Here is a 26,887-nt window from a genome sequence, read left to right as displayed (position 1 = left end):
TGGGCAGGATCTAAATAGCCACGTAATTCCCAAGACAGGTATTTAGTCAGTGGTGAGATTGTCAGTAATCAACAGATAAGTGAGCTCTAGCTTAGGGATCTGAATTGTGACTTTGAAGTTCAATGCATGAAAGACTAACAATCTCTTTTATTTAAAACAAAATATGATCCAGAGATGCATGAAGCTCATTTTTATCAATGCAACAATTCGTGCAGGTGAAGTCAATATGATATAAATATCTTTTGTCTGGTCAAAAAGGAACAGTTGACGCCCTTTGGGAAAACTTTGATAAATATTATCATTAGAAATTATTTTTGCTATTTACTGTGTTTTCTTATTAAGGTTATTTGCAGATAACTAGGAGACTAAGAGGTTATCTGATCCTGCTGTGTATTTCCCTATCTGAAGCTCAAAGTCATTTTGTAGGAAATGATTCAGCAGCGAATAAATGTGATGTTCAGCAATAGAGGATTATGATTTCCAGGGATTTCCAGAGGCATACCCAGAAAATTCTGAAGAGAAAAAAATCCTGTTGTCAGGCAAATCCGTTTAGTTATTAAAAACAAATCCAGAAAATACAGTTTACAGTACAGTATGTGCTGTTATACCACTCTCAGTAGGTGACTGCCCCAAGGTTCACAACCATTTCTCCAACTTTAATGCATCACCAAACAACTCCATACAACCATCAACCACCTGCAAATGGTCCAGGCACTGGCAGCACCCTCTCATAAGAGTCTATTTACAAAAAAGCCCTACCACACTGATAAGGCCTTGCAGCCTGGCTACTAAGGATGTTGTTCAGGCATACTAGCTGCTTGTTTAAATTACACTTGTGTATTGGGGTGTCTAAGTTAGGGTATCCAAAGCACCCATACCATCTCCTCCACAGAAGGACACTGAGGACACTGTGTATCAGGGCATCCTGACTTCCCTAACCCTCCTCCTAAATTTGCCAAAGATGCAATATGTGTATGATGGTCAGGTGAGTAGAAAACTTCACTGAGCAAATGCAGAATCAAGATTTCATCTTTTTAAAAAGCACCTGTCCAGCCTGCATTGATGTGAAGGTTATCTTATGAGTTGAAATCATCACAGTGCTGAATTCCCAAATCAGTAGGCAGCGTCAGTGCCTTCGTTCCTGCCCTGAGCTTCCACAGCCTGAAACAAAGCAAAAGCTGACAAATTTTGTCAGTTTTTGCTGTTTTTCAGACTCCTGCAGGCAACAGTAAAGCTGAAGAGATTCAGGTCAGGTTCATTCTGCCAAAGTTTGGGGAAGCTTTGAGTAATAGCAGAAGCAGGCTCGGAGACTGTTTACTGGGGAGACGATTCAAAATATGAATGCTGGGAGAAGGATACATTAGTGGCAAATGCTCCCCTTTCAGCATCCAGAAAGATGAGAAAGAGGTGAAGTAGGGAGAACCCGATATCCTCACAGTGGCCAGGAAGTTCTGAGGTGTAGGGAGGAAGACGAAAGGAGAATACCCCTTCTCCATCCCAGAAGCCAGACTTGTTGTTTGACGGGACTCCATCTTTCATATTGGGCTCTGGCTAGTACAGTGGTTCCCAAATGTTTTACTAAGGTGACCCACCAAATGCATTTTGTCTTTTTTATAACCCATCATATACACCCCCCCCCACACACACACACACTTTGCCCAAGCATCACAACCCTAACCCCAGCCTGGAGGGGTGGTGATTGGGTTTGGAGAGTGAGCCCACCCTGCACTCACCTGCAGCAGCGGTTCTTATCCTTTGGAGCTGGACCTGGCTCCCCACTCTGGGCACTGCAACCTGGTATATGGGGTTGCAGCACCACTCATATTTGGCCAGTAGGAATGGCTGGGCTAAACCTGAATGGCGCAGTGACCTCATACAGCAGGTTGCAATCCCCGGAGTGGGAAGTCAGGTCCAGCCCTATAGGACAGGAGCTGCGGCTGCAGGGTGAATGCAGGGCAGGGCTCACTCTCATGGCCCCTTACTCCGGACCCTCCCCTCCGCACCAGACTGGGAGAAGTGTGTGTTTGGGTACGTCAGGACCCGTTATGGGTTAATCTGGCCCTGGATGTGGTGGCCAATCTAGAATCTTCCCACGACCCACCATTTGGGAAACACTGGGCTAACGGACATTCCGGTTTGCAGCTCCCAAGCAAGACCCAGGGAGCAACACTTTGTTAGGAATCCCAAATGTTCTCCTTTTCCAGCCGCTGGAATGGAACAGAATTTGGTTTCCCTGCATATTGCTCCTGAACAGTATCGCTCCCTGATTGTTTTGTTTGTTTCATTAAGCGGATAGTAGGTTTAATTTTTTAGCTATGGGATGTCTGGTAAAATTTCCAAATGCTGTAGATATGAGTGGGGGAAGAGAGAGAGTGATTAATTACCCTAAATAGTACTTGACTTTCTTTTAATGCACATCTACACAGCAAAGAAAAACCCCATGACTCTGGGACCCTCCAACCCCACAGGGTCATAGAGGCTGGGCTCCAGCCTGAGCCCAGAAGTCTACACAGCAGTGAAACAGGCCTGCATCCTGAGCACCGTGAGCCCGAGTCAGTTAGTGTAGGCCAGCCATGGGTGTCTAGTAGCTGTGTAGACATACCCTTCGAGTTTGGTTTTAAGAGAACAAAAGTGAGACACAAAATACATGGAGAGATGGCGAGCACAATGCATGGAAAGTGAAAGAAAGATGGTGAGAGATTAAATAAGAAAAAACACACTGAAGACAAATTGGAAAAAGATCTGCCATGATCTATAATAGAAATAATATAGAAAGAGTTAAGGCATCAAAGGAAAGAAGGTCTGTAATAAGTGGAGTTGGTTGAATAGTACTTGGCAAATATATTATTCAATCAATTTTACTGGTATCCGTTAAATAGCTTATTCAGTTACTGCTTTTTTGTGGTTATCAACCAGCTCTATAGCTAGTCAAATACTACTCAGAAAAAATGTATTTAGATTAATACTGGTAGAATTGATTTATTTTACAGTTCAGTATGGTATACAATATAACAGTACACAGCTTGTTTATTCTTTTCACTGTAGGGGATGGGGAGGAATGGCTTTGGAATAGTGACCTTTTCGGGGAGCCTCGTGGTACAAGTGGTATTTGCATGTTTGATTTTTGAACCAAGGCTAGTAGGCTGAGAAATCAGGCTAGTCGGTGTCAGGTAACTTTTTTTTTTTTTTTTTTTTTTTTAAGTTCTGGCTATGGCCACTTGTGAGCTCCGTAGTGAATGTTTTAGCCATTTGGACTTTACATGCATGGTAGGGAGAGATTTTGAACCTTTTCACTGAATCCTCTGGATTTCCTAGAGGTAGATAGCATTCCCTTGATAAACTTGACATGATATTTTTCTTGAAAATTACATTATTTCACAGAAAAAATAATTAAACTAAATAGTTTTCAGAGTTCCATAGTACTGAAACATCACAGAGGTGCTAAACAAGGGGTTTATCTGAATAGATGGTTGCAGGATTGGGGCCAGAATGTAGGCAGGTATTGTATAGGTTTATCGTATAATTCTGCCAACATCCTTTTTTGAACTGCTAAATAACGTTCTTCTCAGTTGCATTATGTAGCAGTACAACATACTATAAATTCAAAATGCAGTTTTTGTCAATTGCTGTTCAATAATGGTAGGTCTGAGTTGTTCAGGAGTTCAGCAAGCAGGTTGAATTCTAAGCTAATTGCTCTGGAATTTAAAAGCAAGTTAATACAGAGAAAATGGCATTTTAGAGGGACAGAATAGTTCAGGAAGCCTACCAATAGAATAAATACATGACAGACCAAGAGGGAGTGCAGTAACTGTGCCAGCACAAGAGCCTGCAGAGTTTGCCAAGAAGCCAGATGCTGCTGAAAGACCTATTCTCCACATCTTTGCTTGCCTTGGATCTGAGTAGTATCCCTGCTAACCAAAGAAGAGAAGGAAGCGAAATAGCTGTAGAATGCTATTGGGTAAATATAAACCATTGTAATTACTCTTAATTAATTAAAATGTACTAAACTAGAAAGAGCAACATTTTAGTCAAAATCCTAAATATTTTAAACATCTCTGCGTATTGTGAATCTTTTGTTATCACTTCAGTTAGTGTTAAAATGAAGCATTGATCTTGTTTCCCTATTTAAGAAAGTGCCCTAACTTTACAAAGTACATTAAAAAGAAGTTTTCTTGCCCAGTTGACTTTTCAGTCCAACTAAGGCATTATACAGTTCAGACAACTAAACACATGAAAATATTGTTAGTGAGCAGATCAACATAGGAAGGTTTTTTGAAAAAAGTGGGTATAAGGAGTGCAGAGTTGGGTACTTGGCTAACACTAAATCCTTGTCATTAAACACACTTGTACCCATTCAACTAGAGCTGTATTTTTTAATTGAAAGTTTGTGTGTAATTACTCTGATTTCCATTTAAGGAGTGGCTTATTTATCTTTGATTAATGTGTTTTTACAGGATTAAGCAAAACCAGAATAAACCATTCTTAAACTGAAATAACAAACAAACTTTGATCAGATTTAAAAATATAGCTTTAGTTAAATGAGTGCAAGTATGTGTAGAAACAAGCTTTCAGTGGCATGCAGTTCCCAAGCATAAGAGAATGCATGAAAGGAGGTGAAAAGCTGATATTTGAGAAGTAAATAAAAATTAAATATAAAAAACATATGCGCGGTCTGAATAAGTAGAAAACTTAAGTTCTTCAAGTGCTTGCTCATGTTAGGTGTGTGTGCTCGCCACATGCACCGGGTGCGGGAATATTTTCCCTCAGTGGTATCTGTAGGGGACTGGCTCTGGTGCCGTCTGGAGTGGTGTGCACATGCCATGGTATAAGGATCATCACCGACTCTCCCCACCCTCAGTTCCTTCTTGCCGCTAGTGATGGTGCTGGAAAGTCTGCTGCTTTGGTTAGCCTTTTTGCTTTGTTCAGTATTACGAACTTTTCTTGTAAAATAGTTGTACATAGTTAACAGTTATAGTGTTAGTGTGTTTTGCTTGATTAGTCCTGAACAGGTCTCAGCCTACGGACGAGGCATGCCCCAGTCCCCAGGCTTTAAGCTCTGCGATTGCTGCAAAAAACCCAATGCCTATCAGCGATCCGCATAACAGTTGATTAAGGTGTCTGGGCAAGTCATATATAAGCAAAAAGTGCCATATCTGCAAGTCCTTCAAGCCTCGGACTAAGAAGGAGCAAGACATCCATCTCAAAGCATTCCTGATGGAGTCGGCTCTAACTCCGGCACTGGAGCAGTCGAGGTCTGACTCTGTCCCGAGCACCGCAGGGTTGACCTCATGCCAAACCCCAGCACCGGTGGTACCCTCTACATCAGCGGTACTGCCAACTACTCCAGGGCCAGTGGCCAGCTACCTAGTACCCATTGAACCTGTGGGGTTTTACCCAGTCTTCACAAGGGCTTAGGCTGGTGGCGGGGGCCTCGTAAACAACATCGGCCTCAGTATCCCGCCCTCCCCCAGAGGCAGACGGCCCTGAAGAGAGAACCCTCAGGCTCACATGGACCCCGGGGAACAGCCATTTGACCCACCAAGGGATGTGGCAGACCCCATGACACCGGCTTCTACCACATCTTCGCCTAATGAGGTGATTGTGGGTCGCCCGCAGCCACTTCCTCAGGATGATGCTAAGGCTCAACAGGAGCTGTTGAAAAGAGTTGCCTCTAACTTGGGGCTCCAGGCAGAGGAGCTAGAGGAACCATCGGACTCCCTATTCGATGTCCTTTGCTCGATGGCCAAGGTGGCACTGCCCCTACATGAGGGGTGTCAAAGATTACAAACGCCCTGTGGCAGACCCCCTCATCCCTGCCCCCCATCTCCTAGAGGGCAGAAAGAAAGTACTTTGTGCCACCTAAGGGTCATGAGTACCTCAATACCCACCCAGTCCCAAGCTCCCTGGTAGGAGTGGCCATTAATGAGTGGGAGAGGCAAAGCCCACCGGGAGCTACACCTAAAAATAAAGACTCAAAGAGGCTGGATTTATTCGGACACAAAGTTTATTCATCCTCAAGCCTCCAGTTGAGGGTGGCCAACCACCAAGCCCTCCTTGGCCACTATGACTTTCATATGTGACAAGCCATGGCCAAGTTTGAGGATGCGCTTGAGGAGTTCCAGGCGATCCTTGATGAGGGCAAGGCTGCGGCCAGAGCAGCCCTTCAAGCAGTCTTGGATGTGGCGGACTCCGCAGCATGCACCATGGCCTTGGCCATCTCTGGTTACCTCTCTCAGGCTTATTGACGGAGGTCCAGCAGTTGATACAGGACCTTTCTTCCGAGGGCCAGGCACTGTTCGCAGAGCAGAGAGACAATAAATTACATGGGTTGAAGGATTCCTGTAATACATTGAAAACCCTAGGTCTCTGTGTCCCGGGTTCAGCCCATAAGCGGTTTAAGCCACAACAACCACAGGGTCAAGGGAACCAACTCAGACAGTAGACGGCTCATAAAAAGAGCAGAGGTTACAAACGCTGCCAGAGCCACCAACTCTGATCTCTACCTGTCGGGCTCCACCCGCAACAGGCAGGGTGGCAAGTGGGCATTTTGAGGGTGCGCCAGGGAGCAACCGACCAGACTGTACCCTGGATCCGTTTTCCCTATGTTTCTCCAACCACCTTTCTCTTTTTCCTCCCTGCATGGACCGCAATAACTTTGGACAGTTAGGTGTGTCCTCCACACAATGGCCCGGGGCTATACCCTCCAGTTTCTTTCTAACCTCCCCACTTCCCTATCTCTCTTCAAGGACCCTTCTCACAAAAGTCTCCTCACACAGGAGGTGAAGGGCCTGCTGCAGCTTTGAGTGGTGGAAGAAGTTCCTTACAGGAACAAGGGGTTCTATTCCCAGTACTTTCTAATCCCAAAGGCCAAGGGCGGTCTAAGATCCATCCTGGACCTGTGAGACCTCAACAAATACCTAAAGAAGTTAAAGTTCTGCATGGTGTCCGTGGCCTCCATTATCCCCTCCCTGAATCAGGGAGACTGGTATGCCGCCCTCGACTTGAAGGACACATACTTTCGTATAGTGATCTTCCAAGGACACAGATGCTTCTTATTCTTCACAATGGGATCCAACCACTACCAGTTTGCAGTCCTCCCTTTTGGCCTAGCAACAACACTGAGGGTGTTTACTAAGTGCATGATAGTGGTGGCAGCTTACCTCAGGCTTCGGGGTATTCAGATCTACCCATATCTTGACAACTTGCTGGCCAAAGGTCGCTCCAGGTCCCAAGTCCAAAGTGACTTCACAGTGCAACAGGTCATGTGCCGGTCCCTGGGCCTGTTGGTGACCAACAAGAAATCTACGTTAGTTCTGGTGCAGAAGATAGAGTTCATTGGAGCAGTGCTCGACTCCACCTATGCCAGAGCTTTCCTGCCACAGGAGAGGTTCCAGACGATGGTGGACATCATACCATGTTCCTTCTAACTATGGCCCAGGTATGTCTGCGTTTGCTGGGCCACATGGCAGCATGTATATATGTCGTCCGCCGTGCAAGGCTCAGGATGTGACCCTTGCTGCTGTGGCTGGCAATAGTCTGGTCCCAGTCCAGAAATCACCTGGACAAAGTTGTTACCATCCCACCGGGGATACTTAACTCCCTGCAGTGGTGGACTGACCCCAAGGCTCTCCTGGAAGGAGTTCCACTCGGTTGAACTGATATTGGATGCTTTAGACATCGGCTGGGGAGCGCATCTAGGCGAGACACAGACCCAAGGTACGTGGTCTCCAGAGGAGATGACATTGCACATAAACGTCAAGGAGCTCAAAGCAGTATGTTTGGCCTGTGGGATCTTCCTACCGCATCTGTCAGGCAAGGTGGTGAGAGTGTTGATGGACAATATGGCCTCGATCTTCTACATCAACAGGCAAGGGGGAGCACGCTCATCGGCTCTGTGTCAAGAAGCTCTCCGATTGTGGGATTCCTGCATCAAGCAATCCACTGGAGACCTGTCACCTCCCCAGTGTCAGGAACACGCTGGCAGAGTGCCTCCGCAGGTCCTTTTTCTGTCACCACGAGTGGTCACTGCATCCGGAGGTAGCCTGATTGCTCTTCCAGAAGGTCTGGGCAAGGACTCTCTCTCTCTCTCTGAGGCTTTCCTCCTGTCATGGTCAGGGGGGTCTGATGAATGCATTCCTGACAGTCCCACTCATAGCAGAGACCTGTCAAAGAACAAGAGAGAAAAGTCCCAAGTTATCATGATCGCCCCAATGTGGCCGTGCCAGCATTGGTTCAGCACGCTGGTGGAGACTGCTCCCTGGCTCCTTCCCAACCGACCAGATCTGATTTTGCAAGATTTTTGCAAGATTTTGTAAGGAGCCTCTTACACCCCAGCCTCGCCTCCCTCCACCTCATGGCTTGGATGTTGCGTGGTTGAACCCGGAGGAGCGGACCTGCTCTTAATGAGGTCCAGCAAGTCGTCCTGGAAAGCAGGAAGCCTTCCGCTAGAGCAACCCACCTGGCCAAGTGGACGAGGTTCTGCGACTGGGTGTCTGAGCATAGCATCTCTCCGTCGTGCTCCTCCTTACAATCTATCTTAGATTACCTTCTTCATCTTAAGAACCAGGGGCTGACCCTCTCTTCCATCAGGATGCACCTTGCAGCCATCTCTGCTTTCCACCCGCCGATCCAAGGTCAGACAGTGTTCTCGCACAACATGTCGGTCAGATTCCTGAAAGGCCTCGAGAGACTCTTCCCGCCAGTCCAGGCTCCTGTCCCACAGTGGGACCTTAACTTGGTTCTTTCTAGGCTCACGGGCCTGCCCTTTGAGCCTATGGTCTCCTGCTCCCTTTCCCACCTGTCATGAAAGGTCACTTTCCTTGTGGTGGTAGCATTAGCTAAATGAGTGTCGGAGATTAAAGCCCTGACATCGGAGCCACTGTATACAGTGTTCTACAAGAACAAAGTTCAATTGTGACCCCATCTGGCCTTTCTGCCAAAAGTAGTGTTTTCCTTCCATGTCAACCAGGACATCTTCCTCATGGTGTTTTGTCCCAAGCTGCACAGTGAGTAAAGGAGGCTACATGCCCTGGAAGTCAGACGTGCCCTGGCATTTTAGCTGGAGCATATCAAGCCCTTCCACAGATTGACCCAGCTCTTCTTCGCGACAGCGGACAGGATGAAGGGCCTTCCAGTGTCCAAACTGTATTTCCAACTGGATCACCTCCTGCATCCGGGACCTGTTACGAGCTGGCACAGGTCCCACTGCCGCCGATTGTGAGGGCCCATTTGACCAGAGCTCAGGTGTCCTCGGCGACCTTCCTGGCGCACATTCCCATCCAGGACATTTGCAGAGCCGCGACGTGGTCTTTGGTTCACACGTTCACAGTACATTACGCCCTCATGCAGCAGGCCATTGGATGACTCTGGGTTCGGCGGAGCCATCTTGCAATCTACACGTCCTTGAACTCCTACCCTTCTCCGTCGGTACTGCTTGGGAGTCACCTAATACGGAATGGACATGAGCAAGCACTTGAAAAAGAAAAGACAATTACCTGTTCCGTAACTGGTGTTTGAGATGTGTTGCTTATGTCCATTCCATGACTTGCCCTCCTTCCCCACTGTCAGAGTTTTGGCAAGAAGGAACTGAGGGTGGGGGGAGCTGGCGGCGCCCCTTATACCGCAGCATGTGCCCGCCGCTCCAGAGGGCGCCAGAGCCAGTCCTCTATGGCAGTGCTACTCAAAGTGGTGGTCCGTGGACCGATGCCAGTCCGCGAGCCATCGGCTGCTGGTCTGCCCACACATTGGGAAATAAATTGCTGGTCCCCAACATCAGATATCCATAGAGCAGTGCTTCTCAAGCTGCCACTGAGGGAAACACTTCTGGCACCGGTGCATGTGGCGAGTACACACACCTAATATGGAATGGACATGAGCAACACATCTCGAAGAACACCAGTTACGGAACAGGTAACTGTCTTTTTCTTCTCTTTAGCCCCAGTTGTCTTTTTCTGGTTGGTTTTTCTATAGCAAGGGTTCTCAGCAGCCTTTTTCTTTCTGAGTGTCCCCGTACTCCCTGTATGGTATAAAAACTGCACAGCCCACAGCAGCTGTTTTTCTGCATATCCAGTAAATTAAAAGCCAGAGCCGGTGTTAGGGGGTAGCATGCAGGGCAATTGCTCAGGGCCCTGCAAAGCTAAGTTGCTCAGGCTTTAGCTTCAGCCCTGTGCGGCGGGGCTTGAGCTATGGCTTTCTGCCCTCGGCCCTAGCCTGTCTAACGCCAGCCCTACTCTCTGACTTATTTTGGTGTCCCCCCGAAACCTGCTCGTGGACCCCTAGCTAAGAACCGTTGTTCTGTAGGATAGAGGTAGAAATGGAGCAGGCATTTTGGAGAGTGCACCTTTTTTTGAGTCTTCTAACTTATCTTTCAACCACCCACACACAGCGACACTTCCAAGTAGAGTGACCTTTTCATGATACAAAACCACATCTGGAGCTAAAGGTCTTCATAAAAATAAGTGATTCACTTCACATGTGGGACTCGAGAACTCCGTAATACTTTTGAAATACTTAGTTACCTCATGATTGGTGCTACTTATCATTTAAACGTTGATGACAGTCATTTTTGCATGCAATTTGTGCATTAAGTATGTAAAAACCTTTGAGCTATATGGTATATAAATTGTCTATAAAAATTAAAATTCACTGGCTTTTTAAGGCAAATGATGGACTTAAAGTCCAGACTGTTGGTGTCCTAGGCATTATCAGAAGTGTTCTGAGCAAAGAAACTAGTGAAGTAACCTTTAAAGCTATAATTGAAGTTAAAATTGCTATGTGAACTTGTCACATCTCTCTAAAAATTAATTAAATCATTTCAAAGTTTGTTAATTTTTAATCTAGAAGACAGTTACTCTAGACCTAACCTCAACTTGTTTTGATAACACTAGCAAGAATGTCTTTGTGGGTAAATCTATTTTCATGCATGTGGTTATTCAAGATACTCTCCTAGAAATCATTGTAATATTTAATTAAAATGTTAAAATATTTAATTACTGTAAACCACAAGGGATATCAATGTTGTAATTGCATTTAATATGAGGAAAAAGTAATTGGTTTTGCAAGTCGTGCTGACTTTATTAGCAGTGGCATCAGCACTTTGCCCTGTTTTATTGTTTGAAAACTGATTACAGCATTACTGTAAAACGGGAGGGTAATATAAAAAAGTTAATATGCATTTTAATATATCAAGCTAACACAATGTGACTAAGTTGAAAAGAATGGCCTTAAACAGATTTGTAAGTTAACTTTTTTGGTACAGTATTTGCTGAATGTTACTTGTTTAACACTGAATAGATGCCTTTATTATTTTTATTTTATTTTATTTTTGTTAGCTTGTTTTGTGTATTTGAGCTGTGTAATGGGCAAAAATGTTTATTTTAGGATTTCATGATAGAAGGAATGGTACAAATGGGAGTACATTACAACAGATTTAATATAAGACTTACCATATTTAAAGTATAAATGTGTTTAGACTTTTTTTTAATTGCAGTGGCATTAAATATGTTTATTCTCTATTGATTGGGGGAAATTTTTGTTGTTGTGACTTCTCAGTTTTGAGAAAATAACTATATAAATGTGTGTGTTCTGTTTTTCCTAAGATTTCTAATTAGTCTAAAGAGACAAACATATTTAAACTAATTGCTAAAGAGGTATGACTGACAGTCTAATTAATTGTTACTTTTAGCATGCAATGTCTTTTTTTGTGTTTTAACAAGTCTGACAAGTCATCTTATTAAAATGCTATGAAATGATCTAAACAGCTAGATAGATCCTTCATAACAAGATTTAGATCAGACATCGGCAAAAATCTACAAAGTTGGCGTTTTAAACATAATGTATTTGGGAACTACCATCATAATTTTTGTTGTTGTTAATGGACTGAATCTTATGGGGAAAATAAAATATGTTAACTAAATTGAATGAACTACAGTGTTAAATGCACTGTCCATTTATATGAAAATGTTTGCTTCTGTTGTCTTAATATTAATTATTCTTTACAAATGGTTTTTAAGTTGCTGCCACGGGGCAGATTGTGGACCTGCTTACAAAATTGTGCAAGGGAGTAAGGAGGTGTAAGGTGCCCCCATATTCCTGTATGACAGCTACCCAGATAGCAATGCAGAGAAGAAAGAAGCTATATCCCATTTCCCCATCTCGCTTCTGCACAAGTGTATCCTCCCCAGTGGAGCAGAGGGAAACTGGAAAGCAGATTGTGACTCATGCTGTCTACACTACCACTTCTGTCAGTATAATTTGTCGCTCAGGGACGCTTATGTCAGCTCAACATAAATTACGCTGACATAAGCGTCTGTGTGGACAGCGCTACGTCTACGGGACAGCTTCTCCCACCAACATAACTACTGCCGCTCATTGGGGGTGGACTAATTATGTTTGCATAGAGCAGCTACACTAGAGATCTTAGAGCTGCGCAGCTGAAAGTTCTCTAGGGTAGACATAGTCTCAGAGTCATGATCTCCTGGTCTGTTCCAAGGGGCAATGCAACAAGGCGCTCCCCTTGTTAGGGCTTGTGGCAAATCCATGTGTCATTAATATAAAGGGAAGGGTAACCACCTTTCTGTATACAGTGCTATAAAATCCCTCCTGGCCAGAGGCAACATTCTGTTACCTGTAAAGGATTAAGAAGCTCAGCTAACCTGGCTGGTACCTGACCCAAAGGACCAATAAGGGGACAAGATACTTTCAGATCTTGTGGGGGGTGAAGGCTTTCGTTTGTGCTCTTTGTTTACGTGGTTGTTCTCTTCTGGGTCTGAGAGAGGCCAAACAGAATTCCATCTTCTCCAACCCATCCTAATCCAAGTCTCCAATATTGCAACCAGTATAGGTAAGCCAGGCAAGGCGGATTAGTTTATCTTTTGTTTTATGTGAATTTTCCCTATGTTAAGAGGGAGGTTTATTCCTGTTTTCTGTAACTTTAAGGTTTTGCCCAGAGGGGGATCCTCTGTGTTTTGAATCTAAATACCCTGTAAAGTATTTTCCATCCTGATTATACAGAGATGATTTTTACCTTTTTTTTTTTTTTTTTTTTTTTTTTTTTTTTTTTTTTTAAATAAAATCCTTCTTTTAAGAACCTGACTGATTTTTCCATTGTTCCAAGATCCAGGGGTTTCGGTCTTTGATGGTTTTGTAACCAATTGGTTAGGATATTATTCTCAAGCCTCCCCAGGAAAAGGGGTGTGTAGGGCTTGGGGGGATATTTTGGGGGAAGACGTCTCCAAGTGGTCTCTTTCCCTGTTCTTTGTTTTAAACGCTTGATGGTGGCAGCATACTGTTCAAGGACAAGGCAAAGTTTGTACTTTAGGGAAGTTTTTAACCTAAGGTGGTAAGAATAAGCTTAGGGGGTCTTTCATGCAGGTCCCCACATCTGTACCCTAGAGTTCAGAGTGGGGAAGGAACCCTGACACCATGATTGAGCCTTATGGTTTTATATAGCTTTCCTTGGTGTACAGTAATTAAAATGTACAAAAATTTCTGATTTGGGGTGAGGGAAGTCCAGATAAAAAATGGTATGTTTCAAAGTGATTTTATCTGTAAGGTAACTTAACTTACTCTTGTTAATCAATTATTCTTCTAAATTATTTTACTTGTAAAATTCTTCAAAAACTCCATCTTTCAGTGATGCCAGAAAGTTCTCTACATAGCAGAATAGAATGTGCATAAAAATATCTAAACTGGAACTGTGAAGTAAAGTGTCATTTTAAAAAAAAAGCCTTATACTATATTTTGACAGTTAAACATAAAAGAATTAGAGAAACAAATGTACTTTTCAACATTTATGTGGTCTCTTTTTAATTTTAATGAACTAGCCCAGATCTTATATTTGGGTTTCTGGCATTGAGAAGAAACTTAACCCAAAAAAAAAAAAAAAAAAGAATCTATTTTAATAGGGTTGGGTTTTTCTTAGTTCTTTTTGTTTTATGTTCCTATTGGGCTTTACTAAAGCCTAAATTTGGTATCTGAATTACTCAACAGTCCCTTAATTGTAATACAAGAAGGGAATAATTTTAGCCATTATTTGGATTAGATTTTTGTGGTTTAGAGTGGACATGAATGTGAATGAGAGAGTAATTTAGGCCCCAATCCTGCAGAGATTTTGGCATAGTCTACATTTGAAAGTTACAGCAGCATCAGTCAGGGTTGTGAAAAAAACATGCCCCTGACTAACATAGCTGTGCTGATATGAATGCTCCCCCCCCACACACACAGATGCAGCTATATCAACAGAAGTATGCTGCTGTCAGTGTAGCTAACGTAGTTTTTGGAGGCAGTCTTCCTACACTAGGAGTACTTGTGGCACCTTAGAGACTAACCAATTTATTTGAGCATGAGCTTTCTTGAGCTACAGCTCACTTCATCGGATGCATACTGTGGAAATTGTAGAAGATCTTTTTATACACACAAAGCATGAAAAAATGGGTGTTTACCACTACAAAAGGTTTTCTCTCCCCCCCCCCCCCACCCCACTCTCCTGCTGGTAATAGCTTATCTAAAGTGATCACTCTCCTTACAATGTGTATGATAATCAAGGTGGGCCATTTCCAGCACAAATCCAGGGTTTATCAAGAACGTCTGGGGGGGAGGGTAGGAAAAAACAAGGGGAAATAGGTTACCTTGCATAATGACTTAGCCACTCCCAGTCTCTGTTCAAGCCTAAGTTAATTGTATCCAATTTGCAAATTAATTCCAATTCAACAGTCTCTCGCTGGAGTCTGGTTTTGAAGTTCTTTTGTTGTAATATCGCAACTTTCATGTCTGTAATCGCGTGACCAGAGAGATTGAAGTGTTCTCCGACTGGTTTATGAATGTTATAATTCTTGACATCTGATTTGTGTCCATTTATTCTTTTACGTAGAGACTGTCTAGTTTGAAAAATGTACATAGCAGAGGGGCATTGCTGGCACATGATGGCATATATCGCATTGGTGGATGTGCAGGTGAACGAGCCTCTGATAGCGTGGCTGATGTTATTAGGCCCTGTGATGGTGTCCCCTGAATAGATATGTGGGCACAGTTGGCAACGGGCTTTGTTGCAAGGATAGGTTCCTGGGTTAGTGGTTCTGTTGTGTGGTATGTGGTTGCTGGTGAGTATTCGCTTCAGGTTGGGGGGCTGTCTGTAAGCAAGGACTGGCCTGTCTCCCAAGATTTGTGAGAGTGTTGGGTCATCCTTCAGGATAGGTTGTAGATCCTTGATAATGCGTTGGAGGGGTTTTAGTTGGGGGCTGAAGGTGACGGCTAGTGGCGTTCTGTTATTTTCTTTGTTAGGCCTGTCCTGTAGTAGGTGACTTCTGGGAACTCTTCTGGCTCTATCAATCTGTTTTCTTCACTTCCGCAGGTGGGTATTGTAGTTGTAAGAATGCTTGATAGAGATCTTGTAGTGTTTGTCTCTGTCTGAGGGGTTGGAGCAAATGCGGTTGTATCGCAGAGCTTGGCTGTAGACGATGGATCGTGTGGTGTGGTCAGGGTGAAAGCTGGAGGCATGTAGGTAGGAATAGCGGTCAGTAGGTTTCCAGTATAGGTTGGTGTTTATGTGACCATCGTTTATTAGCACTGTAGTGTCCAGGAAGTGGATCTCTTGTGTGGACTGGACCAGGCTGAGGTTGATGGTGGGATGGAAATTGTTGAAATCATGGTGGAATTCCTCAAGGGCTTCTTTTCCATGGGTCCAGATGATGTCGATGTCATCAATGTAGCGCAAGTAGAGTAGGGGCGTTAGGGGACGAGAGCTGAGGGAGCATTGTTCTAAGTCAGCCCTAAAAATGTTGGCATACTGTGGGGCCATGCGGGTACCCATAGCAGTGCCGCTGATTTGAAGGTATAAATTGTCCCCAAATGTAAAATAGTTATGGGTAAGGACAAAGTAAGGACAGAGCCAGAAGAGTTCCCAGAAGTCACCTACTACAGGACAAGCCTAACAAAGAAAATAACAGAACGCCACTAGCCGTCACCTTCAGCCCCCAACTAAAACCCCTCCAACGCATTATTAAGGATCTACAACCTGTCCTGAAGGATGACCCAACACTCACAAATCTTGGGAGACAGGCCAGTCCTTGCCTACGGGGTGTGTGTGTGGGGGGGAAGAGAATCTTTTTGCGAATACAGACTAACACGGCTGTTACTCTGAAATCTTCCTACACTGGCAGAAAAACCCCTTTTGTCAGCTAGGCTGCATCTACATTATGAGGTTATGCAAGCATAACTATGCTTGTGTAGTCTGTAGTGTAAATGTACCCATTCACACATGCTTAAAGTTGCACACATGAATAGTCCTAAAGAAGTCACTACTCACAAATGTATGTCTCTGTGTAGAATCAACACCTTAAGTTCTGATCTTGAGACCACAGAGCATTCTCAACTGCCATTTACTCAAGGAATTTCATATTTACGCTTGGCTTTATCATTCACTTTCTAAGACCCTTTTCTTATTGCATAAAGGTATCGGTGTATTAAAAGTCATTTCCCTTTTTACAGCCCATTGTCTTTTTAATCTTGTAGTTAAATCATAATGTTGAATTTGTGATGACATTTCTTTAGTAAGACTACAGGATTATAACTTCCCTGCAGATCTGGGCAGGTGGAGAAGTTTGGATAGAGAAGGTTAATAGCTAAGCCCCAAATACCTTCCAAAATAGTGGAAATTCAGAAAACTACTGAAATTGACCCCTCTGACCTTTCTTTAGAAAAAAAATTAAGTGCTTGTTTCAAAGATGGCGTCCATGCGAAAATCATTCTTTAATATTTTTGCGTTTATGGAGTGGATTTCTACTACTACAGAGAATTTATGAGGAGGAATTTTTGTGTTATCTTAAAACAGAAAGAACTCTGCAACATGATCCTTGACTGCTGTGCTCAACAAAGAACATATGAGAAATTCTTTGGTTTACTGGCAGGGGTGAGTTCCACTTTCAGACTTCAAATTTTACAGCAAGAAACATAATTTATGTAATATGGCAGTAAAAGTTTTCATATAAGCATCTGATATTTTATGATAAATAAGTCAATTACGTGTGGCTCTTTTGTTCTGAAGTTGGTTATATGAGCTGAGGTGGTTGGATTATCCATTAGATGGTAATAAGCATTCACCGTAAATGCAGAATGGGAGCACACTTTTTCCCTGTTTTTTTTAAATATTCCTATCTTGTAGAAGGATGGTCAGTGGCCAATGGATAGCACTAACAGTAATGGAACTACATAAGTGCAAAGTACTATGCTTTGTTATAAGTAATTTTCTTGCAGGAGCAGGAAAGATAGTATTTTGGAGTTCTCCGTTGTTTCTCCACTTCATTAAGGTTGCTTAGTTAGTTTATTTAGCAAATTAGGATGACTTGGCTCATTCCTGCACCATTCTCTCACTAAAAGAAACAAATCTGGTTTTCTTCGTGTGTGTGTGTGTGTGTGTGTGTGTGTGTGTGTAAAATTGGTTATAACTTTTGTTACAATTATTTATTAAGTAGCAGTTTTCCTTTTACTCCATCTGTAATCTCAGTATAGCTGACTCTAATAAAGTTTACATAAGTAAAACTTTTGATGTCCTTACCAAGGTTACTTACAATTACAGAAGTTTCATTAATTTCTAGACAATCAGATTTTTAGAAAATGTTACTGCTGATGTAGCTGTGCACAAAGGACCATATTTCCTTTTTCTGTTACTCACCTAGTACTAACAATTACCTTATAATTTGCTAGTAACCGGTTATAAGAAAGCACTTGGTTCCATAATAATCCTGGATGTTGAAATTTACCGAATAAATTTATCGTACTTTATTACAGATTGCCCTGAAAAATATTTCAATATCCAGGATTATTATGGAACAAAGTGTGTTCTTTATATTTCTTGGAATTGCTGTTTCTGCCTGAAATGTCTTGACACTAACTATGCTCCCTTCTATTTCTCTAGTTTCAAATAAACTTGCAATGATGTAATTAAAAATATTATGTCCTGTGGTATTGTATTAAGGGGTCCCACCAGGTGAGACTACTAGAATCGAGATGTTGCAAGGTAGAAGAAATTACCTTATCTAGTAACATGTCAAAATTGATAATTGTTGTTTCATAATGCAAGATGAGTTTCCTCTGAGAAACTGCTGGAGGTAATAAATTGATCTTTATATTCCATTTAAAGGTATTTTTTCCTTTCCTTTTAAAAGGAAAGACTTCTATATAAATGCTTAGTTCTAAATGTATTTTTGTTTAATGTTCTGTTTTATTTAATCTGGTTGTTTTAACTGTACAATGTTATTTCAGCGTTTCTGCATGTTAAAAAAAGAATACATGGAATCCTTTGAAGCTATTTTCAAAGAACAGTATGATACTATCCACCGTTTGGAAACAAACAAATTGAGAAATGTAGCCAAGATGTTTGCTCATCTTCTGTACACAGATTCACTTCCCTGGAGTGTAAGTAGAAAAGGGCTTTATCCTAGCTTCTTTCTTCAGTAGCTAGTCTGTAGTTCTCAGAAATAAATTACAATATATCATGCTTGGTGTCAGGGATGCCTTTTTTTAAGTCTTGTTTTTTAAAGCCTGAGATTTAAACTACTAAGACTCTGATTAAAAAAAATCAAAATGTGTTATTTTAATTAACATTCTTACAAACTATATTGCTATAGTGTTGGGGTGAAAGATGCTATTCTATATACGGGCCAAAGGTTGAGCTTGACCTTCTAAAAATAGAACTGGGTGTGTATATTTAAAATCTGTTTTTTCTTAACATTTTCAGGTCCTTGAATGTATAATATTGAGTGAAGAAACTACTACATCGTCCAGTAGAATTTTCGTCAAAATATTCTTCCAGGAACTTAGTGAATATATGGGACTTCCTAATCTTAATGCAAGATTAAAGGATGAGTAAGTTGAAATTTTACTCTGAGTGTTGTCCTTTGAGTTCTTTCACCCTGTAAGAGTACATACAGACTCTCCATTTTCAAGTGAAAATTTCTAAGTGAAAATACATAACAAACTATGGCCCCGATTGATGTCAGTGTACGTGCTCTGACTAGTCAGTTAAACATGCATAAATATTTGAAGGATCAGGGCCTGTATTTTCTTGGTTTTGTTCCACTGCTGTTTCAACTTGAATAGTAACTTCTCTAGCTGAAGGACATTTATTTGTATACATCAGCATCATTCCTGAAGGATGTGGGGCAGGATAGTCTTCTTCTTCTTTTTTTTTTTTTTGGCAGAGCCTGAAAGACCTCAAAAATATTAACTTTGTATTTTTATAAGATTAATTGCTTTATTTTAAGCACAACAAAAGTAATACATTCTCGTGTGTGTGTGTGTTCCAGTACTTACACAACAGTGAGGATCCTTCCAATTGTTCAGGTTATTTCTTGAGGATCTAAGGCTTACTCCTTTTCAGGAGCTATTCTCCTGTATGATGGTAAATTAAACAAGCACTCAAAACTCATTGAAGCCCAAACTTTGACCTACCTTAGGGCCCAATTCAATGGAATTTCTAAATGGAGAGCTGCTACAGAATCAGGCTCTTAAGTTTGTCATAATCTGACAGGAAAATGCTGTCCTTTTTTTTTTTTTTTTTTAATAAAACCACCACAGGCTTATGAAGAAATTTTAAAATTCTGCTAAAGGAACACTTACTTTGCTGGACCCACAAAAGCATTGCTTTTTTCATCCATTGCAGTGTCTGCAAAAAACAATGGTAAACAAAGACTATTTTTGTCCTGTGGGATTCCTATGATGTATTTTTCAAAAAATGCATGTAGAAATTAAGAATAGTTTGCTGCGTGAGGTTTAACGTCTATGTTTTGTTTTTATCAGAACACTGCAATCTTTTTTTGAAGGATTATTGCCTCGGGACAACCCAAGAAACACTCGATTTGCCATCAATTTTTTCACTTCCATTGGTCTTGGAGGACTAACGTAAGAAATCGTTGTTGGTTTTTTTGGTCTTAATCCTGATTTGGCATTGCTTGACTTTCTGTTTAAGGATTGAGATTGTTTTGTTTTTTGTTGCTAATTAGGGATGAATTACGGGAACATCTGAAAAATGCACCAAAGATGATCATGACACAGAAACAAGATGTTGAGTCATCAGATAGCTCATCATCTTCCTCAGAGTCTGACTCCTCCTCAGATTCCAATCCTGACAGCAGTAATAGTAGCTCAGGATCATCTAGTGGCCGTGACTCCTCTTCTAGCAGTGGCCATAGCAGTGTCTCAGGTATTAAACATCTATCATTTAACTCATTCTCTCTTTACTGTGTGCACTGATATACTTACCATGAGGAAATAGCTATAGTTGATATTTAATTATTTATTGCTAAATCTGTACTTTAAAAATTCCTATCCATAAGTTTGATAAAATTCTGGAAATCTTAAAAGAAAAGAAATTGCTCCTGTTTCCAGAGAGTGAGGTTTTTGAGGAGCATATTATATTGGAGGCTGTTTCCTTAAACTGATGGGTCCATTGCATAAAGTTAATATCCCAATTTAATCTAAGACTTCCTGATACTTGTTTATAAATAATGGCCTAGCACCAGTGTCTTTTTGGCAGGATTATCAGTGAACTGTAAAGGTTAACACACCTGTTTTTTTTATTATTATTATTTTTTTAGTACTGGCCTGTCTCATGGCTCTTCTTGATCTGTCCATTGGATTCCAATCCTCTCTCTTTTTGGCTTCCTTCCTTATAACCACGGTTGTGCTATTTCATGTGTCAAATAAGGGATTGCTGAGTTCTCTTCAATTCATTTAGCTTCTTATGCAGGTCTGGGTTTCTGAATCCACTTCCCATTCCTATTGCTCAGAAGCAGTATGGTGCGCTGTTATAATAACCCAGGCTCCTGTCCCTTGAGAATTCTCCAAGAAAGATGAAACTTTTGCCGACAATTGTTATGCAAGAATTTCATGCATTATAATTAGTATTTTTAATAAGATCATCTTGCTGATGTAAAATCTGCTATTTGACATGAAGTATAATAAACATTGTTAATCTAAAATATCTCTGCTATTCTAAATTAGAGCATTTTGTCTTATATAGTGTGGTGGGAGAGCAGATGATAGCACAGCATGAACTTCTGTAGTTAGGAAGCTTGCTGATTCAAAGTTAATTTGATTTATTATGATTTTAGCACCAAAAAAATTATTAATAAAAAGTACACAAGCAATATGAATAACACATGCATTAGAAATGCATTTCTGTTTTATGTTGCAAGCTTACTTTACAAAGTCTGAACTGATTGTGTATCGCTATAAAGCTATTGCATTAATGATGACAAAACACTAGTGGAGGGCACAGTTTAACCGGGTCAGAGAGGCATAAGTTCACAAAGAGCCAGATGGCTTCTGCATAGACAGCTGCAGCTCGGCTGAGCTGCTTGATAGGAACCAGAGAGGTAAGTCCTTAGTGAAAAACCAACTGATTCTGCAGTCTGTCAATGTGAGCATGCTTTTTTTGTAAAAGGACACTCTCTTCTACTATTTTGTCCTTTTTCCAGAAACAGATTAATATATGCATTTTGATAATCTCTGCAGTATGCTTTGATTTGTGTACGCTAGACGCAGGAATGTGGCAAAAATAATTACAGTGTTAACTATAATAATTCTGTGCGATAATCAGATTTCATTTTTGTAACTTTGTATTCCCTAGTGGTTTAAACTTCACAGTTTTGCTAGAAAGCAAAGGCTAATTGTTGGTTGTATCTCAGGTTCTTCACAGTTTTGCATCTTTCCATAGACTATAATGAGGACTTCCTAGTAGTATTCTGAAAAGCATTTCCCAGAGGACTGTATTTGTCAACTCTCTTACCAGCGTAGTACTGGTCTAGCAATTAAACCTGGCACACAAATGTTGCTAGGCTAAAGTCTCTTGCTAAGGAACAATCTAAGAATTTGTGATTCCTGTGCTGATGGAAACTCTGTGCATATGTAATGGGATGTGGGCCAGGAATTAAAGAAATGCCATGTTTCTTACAACAGAAAGGAAGTGAACCAGATTTAAAAACATTTATTCTGGAAAGGGTGTTTTTGTTCTTCAGGTGCATTTCCAGGGTGAACTTTAAAAGAAAATTGCTTCAGCAATATGTTCTGAACATAGAAACGGAACAGAGAAAGAGGGCACTGAGCACATAACGAATAGTGAACTTGTCTTTTACTGTGTCCCCCAATATCTTCCCCTGGCAGCTCAGCTATGACTCCGTGTTGTCTGTAGGAGCATGAAGCTTGCTTATAGTCAAATAAGTCAGTTATTTTTTTATCCATTAAACTATTTTACAAAGTCTCTCTTATTTTTTTACATTCCAGTAGAGCTATAATAATGAAAAAGAAACTATTTAAAAAAATACAACATATTGTAAAATATGACTTAAGTGACTCCCTGTGGGCTGGTTTTAAACATGTCATTAGAGAAGCACCAGCAACCTCTCTCTCCACATCAGAGGTTAGGCAACTGCTGTAAAATTCAGTTATTTGATCTAAAATAAAATGTATTAGTGACTCCTTGGTAGCGGTGATGCTTTCAAAAGACAATTAAGCAGAGCTAGAGCTGGCCAGTGTGACATCGCAATGCTTAGAGTAAAAAGAAACAAAGGTTGGTTTTTTTTAGTTGTATTCTTTATAGTGCTTTTTACTCTAGGGGATGTTCAGCAAATATTGTTGATGTAATGTTTGTATTTTATTTGCAGCTCATCCTTTAAGCCCTTCTTTTAGTGACCAGTCAACATAATGACACTATCCATGTTTTTGGAAAAGTCCACCATATCTGTTCATTCCATCGAATACTAAATAGGTTCTGTATTGACAGATATTAGTAGGTTGGCTAAATAAAACTTGTTCCACAATGGAGATAGACTCTAGTCTGTTCGGAAATCCTAGATGTTATTTAAAGCTTAGCTTCTCTGTGAGGTAAATGTAGAACTTGGAAAACTGTTTTTTGGGTGGGATGGAGAGGAAAAAAAACTACCCCTTCTAAGTTAGCAACATAATTTACTTCTTAGGTGTATTGTCTTTGCTGTCCTTAAGGAATTGTAGCACAAATAAAAACTTTCTTAGTGACTGTTAAGGTTGCACAGGACATACCTCACCCAAAATCTTAAAAGCATGAAAATAAGGGGAAAGTCTCCAGCATTCCTTGCCACCCTCACATTGTCTCCAGTGCTGTCAATAACACACTTCAAGCACTCTATAAGGTTTTTACTTCCATCTGCAACAGATACTAAAAGTGCTCTGTCCTCATTTCTTCAAACTCTCACTCTGATGCAAAGCCTCAGCAATGTTAATGCAGAATAATATATGCAGGGGAGCTGAACTATTGATACAAGAGCATATGAGGTCACTTAAGATTTTCTGTATGAAAGTGAGTTTGATGAACTTGTCCTGTCTTGTGCATGGAGGAGGAGCAGGGACTGGGAAATCACTGGAAAAGCTTCTGGGACTGGTCATTCTCTAAGGTAGTCTGAAGCTGGTGCCTAGGGTCATTTGGTAGCTGAAGCCTGTGCCAAGGTGCTGTGACCAAGCCCAGGTTGCCCACCAGTTGCAACCACCATTGCATCGTGGAAATGGGGCTCGGAGTTGCTATCATGTTGCTGCAATACCATCCCCATAGCTCCAGTATCCCTTCTCTTCCCCTCAGGATAACTTCAGCAGACTACTGCAGGGACCTCAGCCCCTTTTGGACTGAGGGACTTTTGTGGGAAGAGTATGCTTATGGAAGATGGATGATCTGATTAAGGATAGGGAGTTGGGACTTCTCAGTATATTGGAGTATATTAATAGGAGCATTGCCAGCAGATAGAGGGAAGTGATTATTCCCTTCTATTCGGCACTGGTGAGGCCATACCTCGAGTATTGTGTCCAGTTTTGGTCCCCCCACTACAGAAGGATGTGGACAAATTGGAGAGATTCCAGCAACAAAAATGATTAGGGGGCTGGGGCACATGACTTACGAGGAGAGGCTGAGGGAATTGGGGTTATTAGTCTGCAGAAGAGAAGAGTGAGGGGGGATTTGATAGCAGCCTTCAACTATGTAAGGGGGGTTCCAAATAAGATGGAGCTTGTCTGTTCTCAGTGGTGGCAGATGACAGAACAAGAAGCAATGGTCTCAAGTTGCAGTGGGGGAGGTCTAGGTTGGATATTAGGAAAAACTATTTCACTGGGAGGGTGGTGAAGCACTGGAATGGGTTACCTAGGGAGGTGGTGGAATCTCCATCCTTAGAGGTTTTTAAGGCCCAGCTTGACAGAGCCCTGGCTGGGATGATTTAGTTGGTGTTGGTCCTGCTTTGAGCGGGGGGTTGGACTAGATGACCTCCTGAGGTCTCTTCCAACCCTGATATTCTATGATTCTCTGTTAGAATAGTTAGCTGGGAGTCAGGACTCCTGGATTCTATATCTGTCTCTGCCACTGACTCCGTGTATGAACCTGGGGATCTGTGGAATGGTCCTGCTCTCTCCAGTCACCCTGACAGCTTGCATTGCTCTAACCATTGTAATAAATCCATGTGCTGTACATATGGGCACAGTAGGGTTCCCAACAGGGATGGAACCCAGATCTGTCAGCTTCAAAAATGCAAGCCTTTAATACAGGGAGGCGAAGGAGAATCATGGTATGTCTTCAAGGCTTTTATCCTCTCTGTGGGTGGCAGCCACATCTGCACAGTTTTCGCTATAACTCCATACTCTTGCTTCTCCTGTGTTCCTTAGCCATTTAACACACGATAATTTTGTTTAATGGTTGGTAAGGTTTCATCAGAACATTCCCATCACACTCAGAAACTTAAAATAAGGGAAATATGATGCAAAGGGAAACTAATGGTGACACTTATAATTCTTGAATCAACAAATTGGCAGATCTGACTGTTGCATTCCCTGTATTTGGGAATTTGTATTTGCCTTAACAATGCTGAGGTTGCTGGTAAGGTTGTGTTAGAGTGAGCATTTCATGAAGCTGGAATATGTATTTCTTTTTGTTATCTGTTGGAGATGCAAGTGGAAGCCTTATGTTGATAGAGTGTGGTATTGACAGCATGTAGGCAATATAAAATGGGAAGGAATGCAGAAGACTCCCTTTATTTCCAAGCTTTTAAAATTGTGGGTGGATGCAGTGTGTCCAGATGCAACCTTATTGTCACTAAATGAAGTTGTTGTTTTTGTATTAATATAACGAGTGGACGTATAGGCCAGCAACGAAACCTAGAAAATGAGGAATAAAATGTGGGGAAATCTTGGGACTGATAGCCAGTTTACCAAATTTCTTTTTCCATGGGTTTCCTTTAGAGAATTTCTTTATTTTTTTTAAACAAAAAACCTGTTTTAGACTGCCATTTAAAGATAAGTCCCTTCTCTTAAATTAATAGAGCATGGGGCACATTTCCCCAGCATGTTTTGGAGACTCACACGAGGGAAAGAAATATTAAACTCTAAGCTCATTATTTTGAACCCTGTGGCAAGATAAGCATTTAAGAATATAAAATTTGGCAAAACATTTCGCCCAGAACTTTCTATATAATATAATTATGCATAATTAATGACACTGAATAAATTAAAAAATAGTTAACTCTCATGTATGCTGTACTTTCAGATGCTGCTAAGGTAAAAAGGAAGAAGATGCAAAAGAAAAATAAAGCACTGGATAAAGTTGCCAGGAAAAAACAAGGGAGTAAAAAGAACCTAACTGAAAAAAAAATAGAAAGGAGACAGCAGGAAGGTAGATATGATGTTGAGAGAGATTCAGAAAGAAATGCTGACAGAAATTTGAGAGATCCAAATAGGAGAGATGATCTATCTAAATATCCCTATGACAGAGATGATGCCACTGACAGGAACAGTTATCGGAGTGGAAAGGACTGGTATTATGAAAGAAATATGGATTTAGAAAACAAACACAGTAATTCCAAAAAGAAGAAAGCAGAGAGAAGAACTTCTTTTTCTGATAATGAAAAGGACAAACACTGGAGTAAAGACAGAGTACATCAAAGCAGGAGAAAAGAGAGGTCAAAATCTAGAGAAAGAAACCGTAATAATTCAAGTCCCAGAGAGGAAGAGGAGCAGGAGAATAGATATTGGAATGGTGCAGAGAAACGCCCAGAGAAGTATAGCAGATATTCTGACCAATCTAGAGAATCCAGGAAAAATGAGGACAGACGAAGGGAGAATTCTCCACATAGGCGAAAATAACTCTATGCCACTGAGTTTGAAATAAATGATTTTCTGTGCAGCTAAAACTGTGTATTTTTAACTCCCTATTACTGAACTTTCTTTTTAAAAAGGAGCTTTTGTACAAAGTGCAGGTTTGTATTTGTAAAGTTCATTGGCCTTCTTACGGTTTTCAGTACTGAATCTTGTAGAATCACTGTATGTGAAGAACCCTTCTGTTAAATTTCTTCCTTGGAAGAGCATTTTCATTTGAGAGAGAAAAAAACAGAAGCTTGCTTATATTTTGTGAATAAAATAGTTAAGACCTCACTGAAATGAATGTTTTTATCAGCTTAACTTCAGATGTTTTGTAAATATTGTGTTTGAGTTACAGTATCTGAAAATGCTACTTTTTAGTTTGGTTTAGTAGTTGACGAGCAGTCAGATTACTGTACAGAGGTGGGAAATTTCATATTCCCATATATATATATATTAAAAAAAACAAACAAATGGACACCTTGAATAGTTTATGCTCTTAAAATGAAAACAGACACAACAAATTAAGGAGTCTCAAGTATTTGCATATTACCATTCGGTATAAAAACATAACACTTTCAAAAAGCTGAGCTGAAATATTGTAAAATGTTATGCTATGAGTACAGTTTAAAATGTCAACTGGAACTATGATTGATGTCTTCCTATTTCAGTGATGCGTCTTTTCGGTGAACTTCAAACCTAAGAGGTAAGGCTCAGATAAGTGTTATGTGAGAATCTTTTTTTCTTC

General features: G+C 41.2%; 1 protein-coding gene across 3 annotated transcripts in view; it reads left to right on the top strand.

Annotated features, from left to right (window-relative positions):
• The window catches only part of CWC22 (CWC22 spliceosome associated protein), a 54,162-nt gene extending 27,602 nt beyond the window's left edge, over positions 1–26,560 (top strand). For all 3 annotated transcript variants that reach the window (XM_074967701.1, XM_074967699.1, XM_074967700.1), the window contains 6 exons: positions 16,829–16,906; positions 18,259–18,411; positions 18,734–18,861; positions 19,795–19,896; positions 19,998–20,197; positions 25,550–26,560. In XM_074967701.1, coding sequence (XP_074823802.1) covers positions 16,829–16,906; positions 18,259–18,411; positions 18,734–18,861; positions 19,795–19,896; positions 19,998–20,197; positions 25,550–26,145 — 1,257 coding nt within the window. In that variant the 3' untranslated portion in view covers positions 26,146–26,560. The remainder of the gene's footprint in view (positions 1–16,828; positions 16,907–18,258; positions 18,412–18,733; positions 18,862–19,794; positions 19,897–19,997; positions 20,198–25,549) is intronic.
• The last annotated feature ends 327 nt before the right edge of the window (positions 26,561–26,887 follow it).

The sequence above is a fragment of the Natator depressus genome, chromosome 11 (genome assembly GCF_965152275.1).
Source record: "Natator depressus isolate rNatDep1 chromosome 11, rNatDep2.hap1, whole genome shotgun sequence".
NCBI classification, from domain to species: domain Eukaryota; kingdom Metazoa; phylum Chordata; order Testudines; family Cheloniidae; genus Natator; species Natator depressus.
The sequence above is the reverse complement of the archived record's forward strand: the minus strand, read 5'-3'. Positions and strand labels throughout refer to the sequence as shown.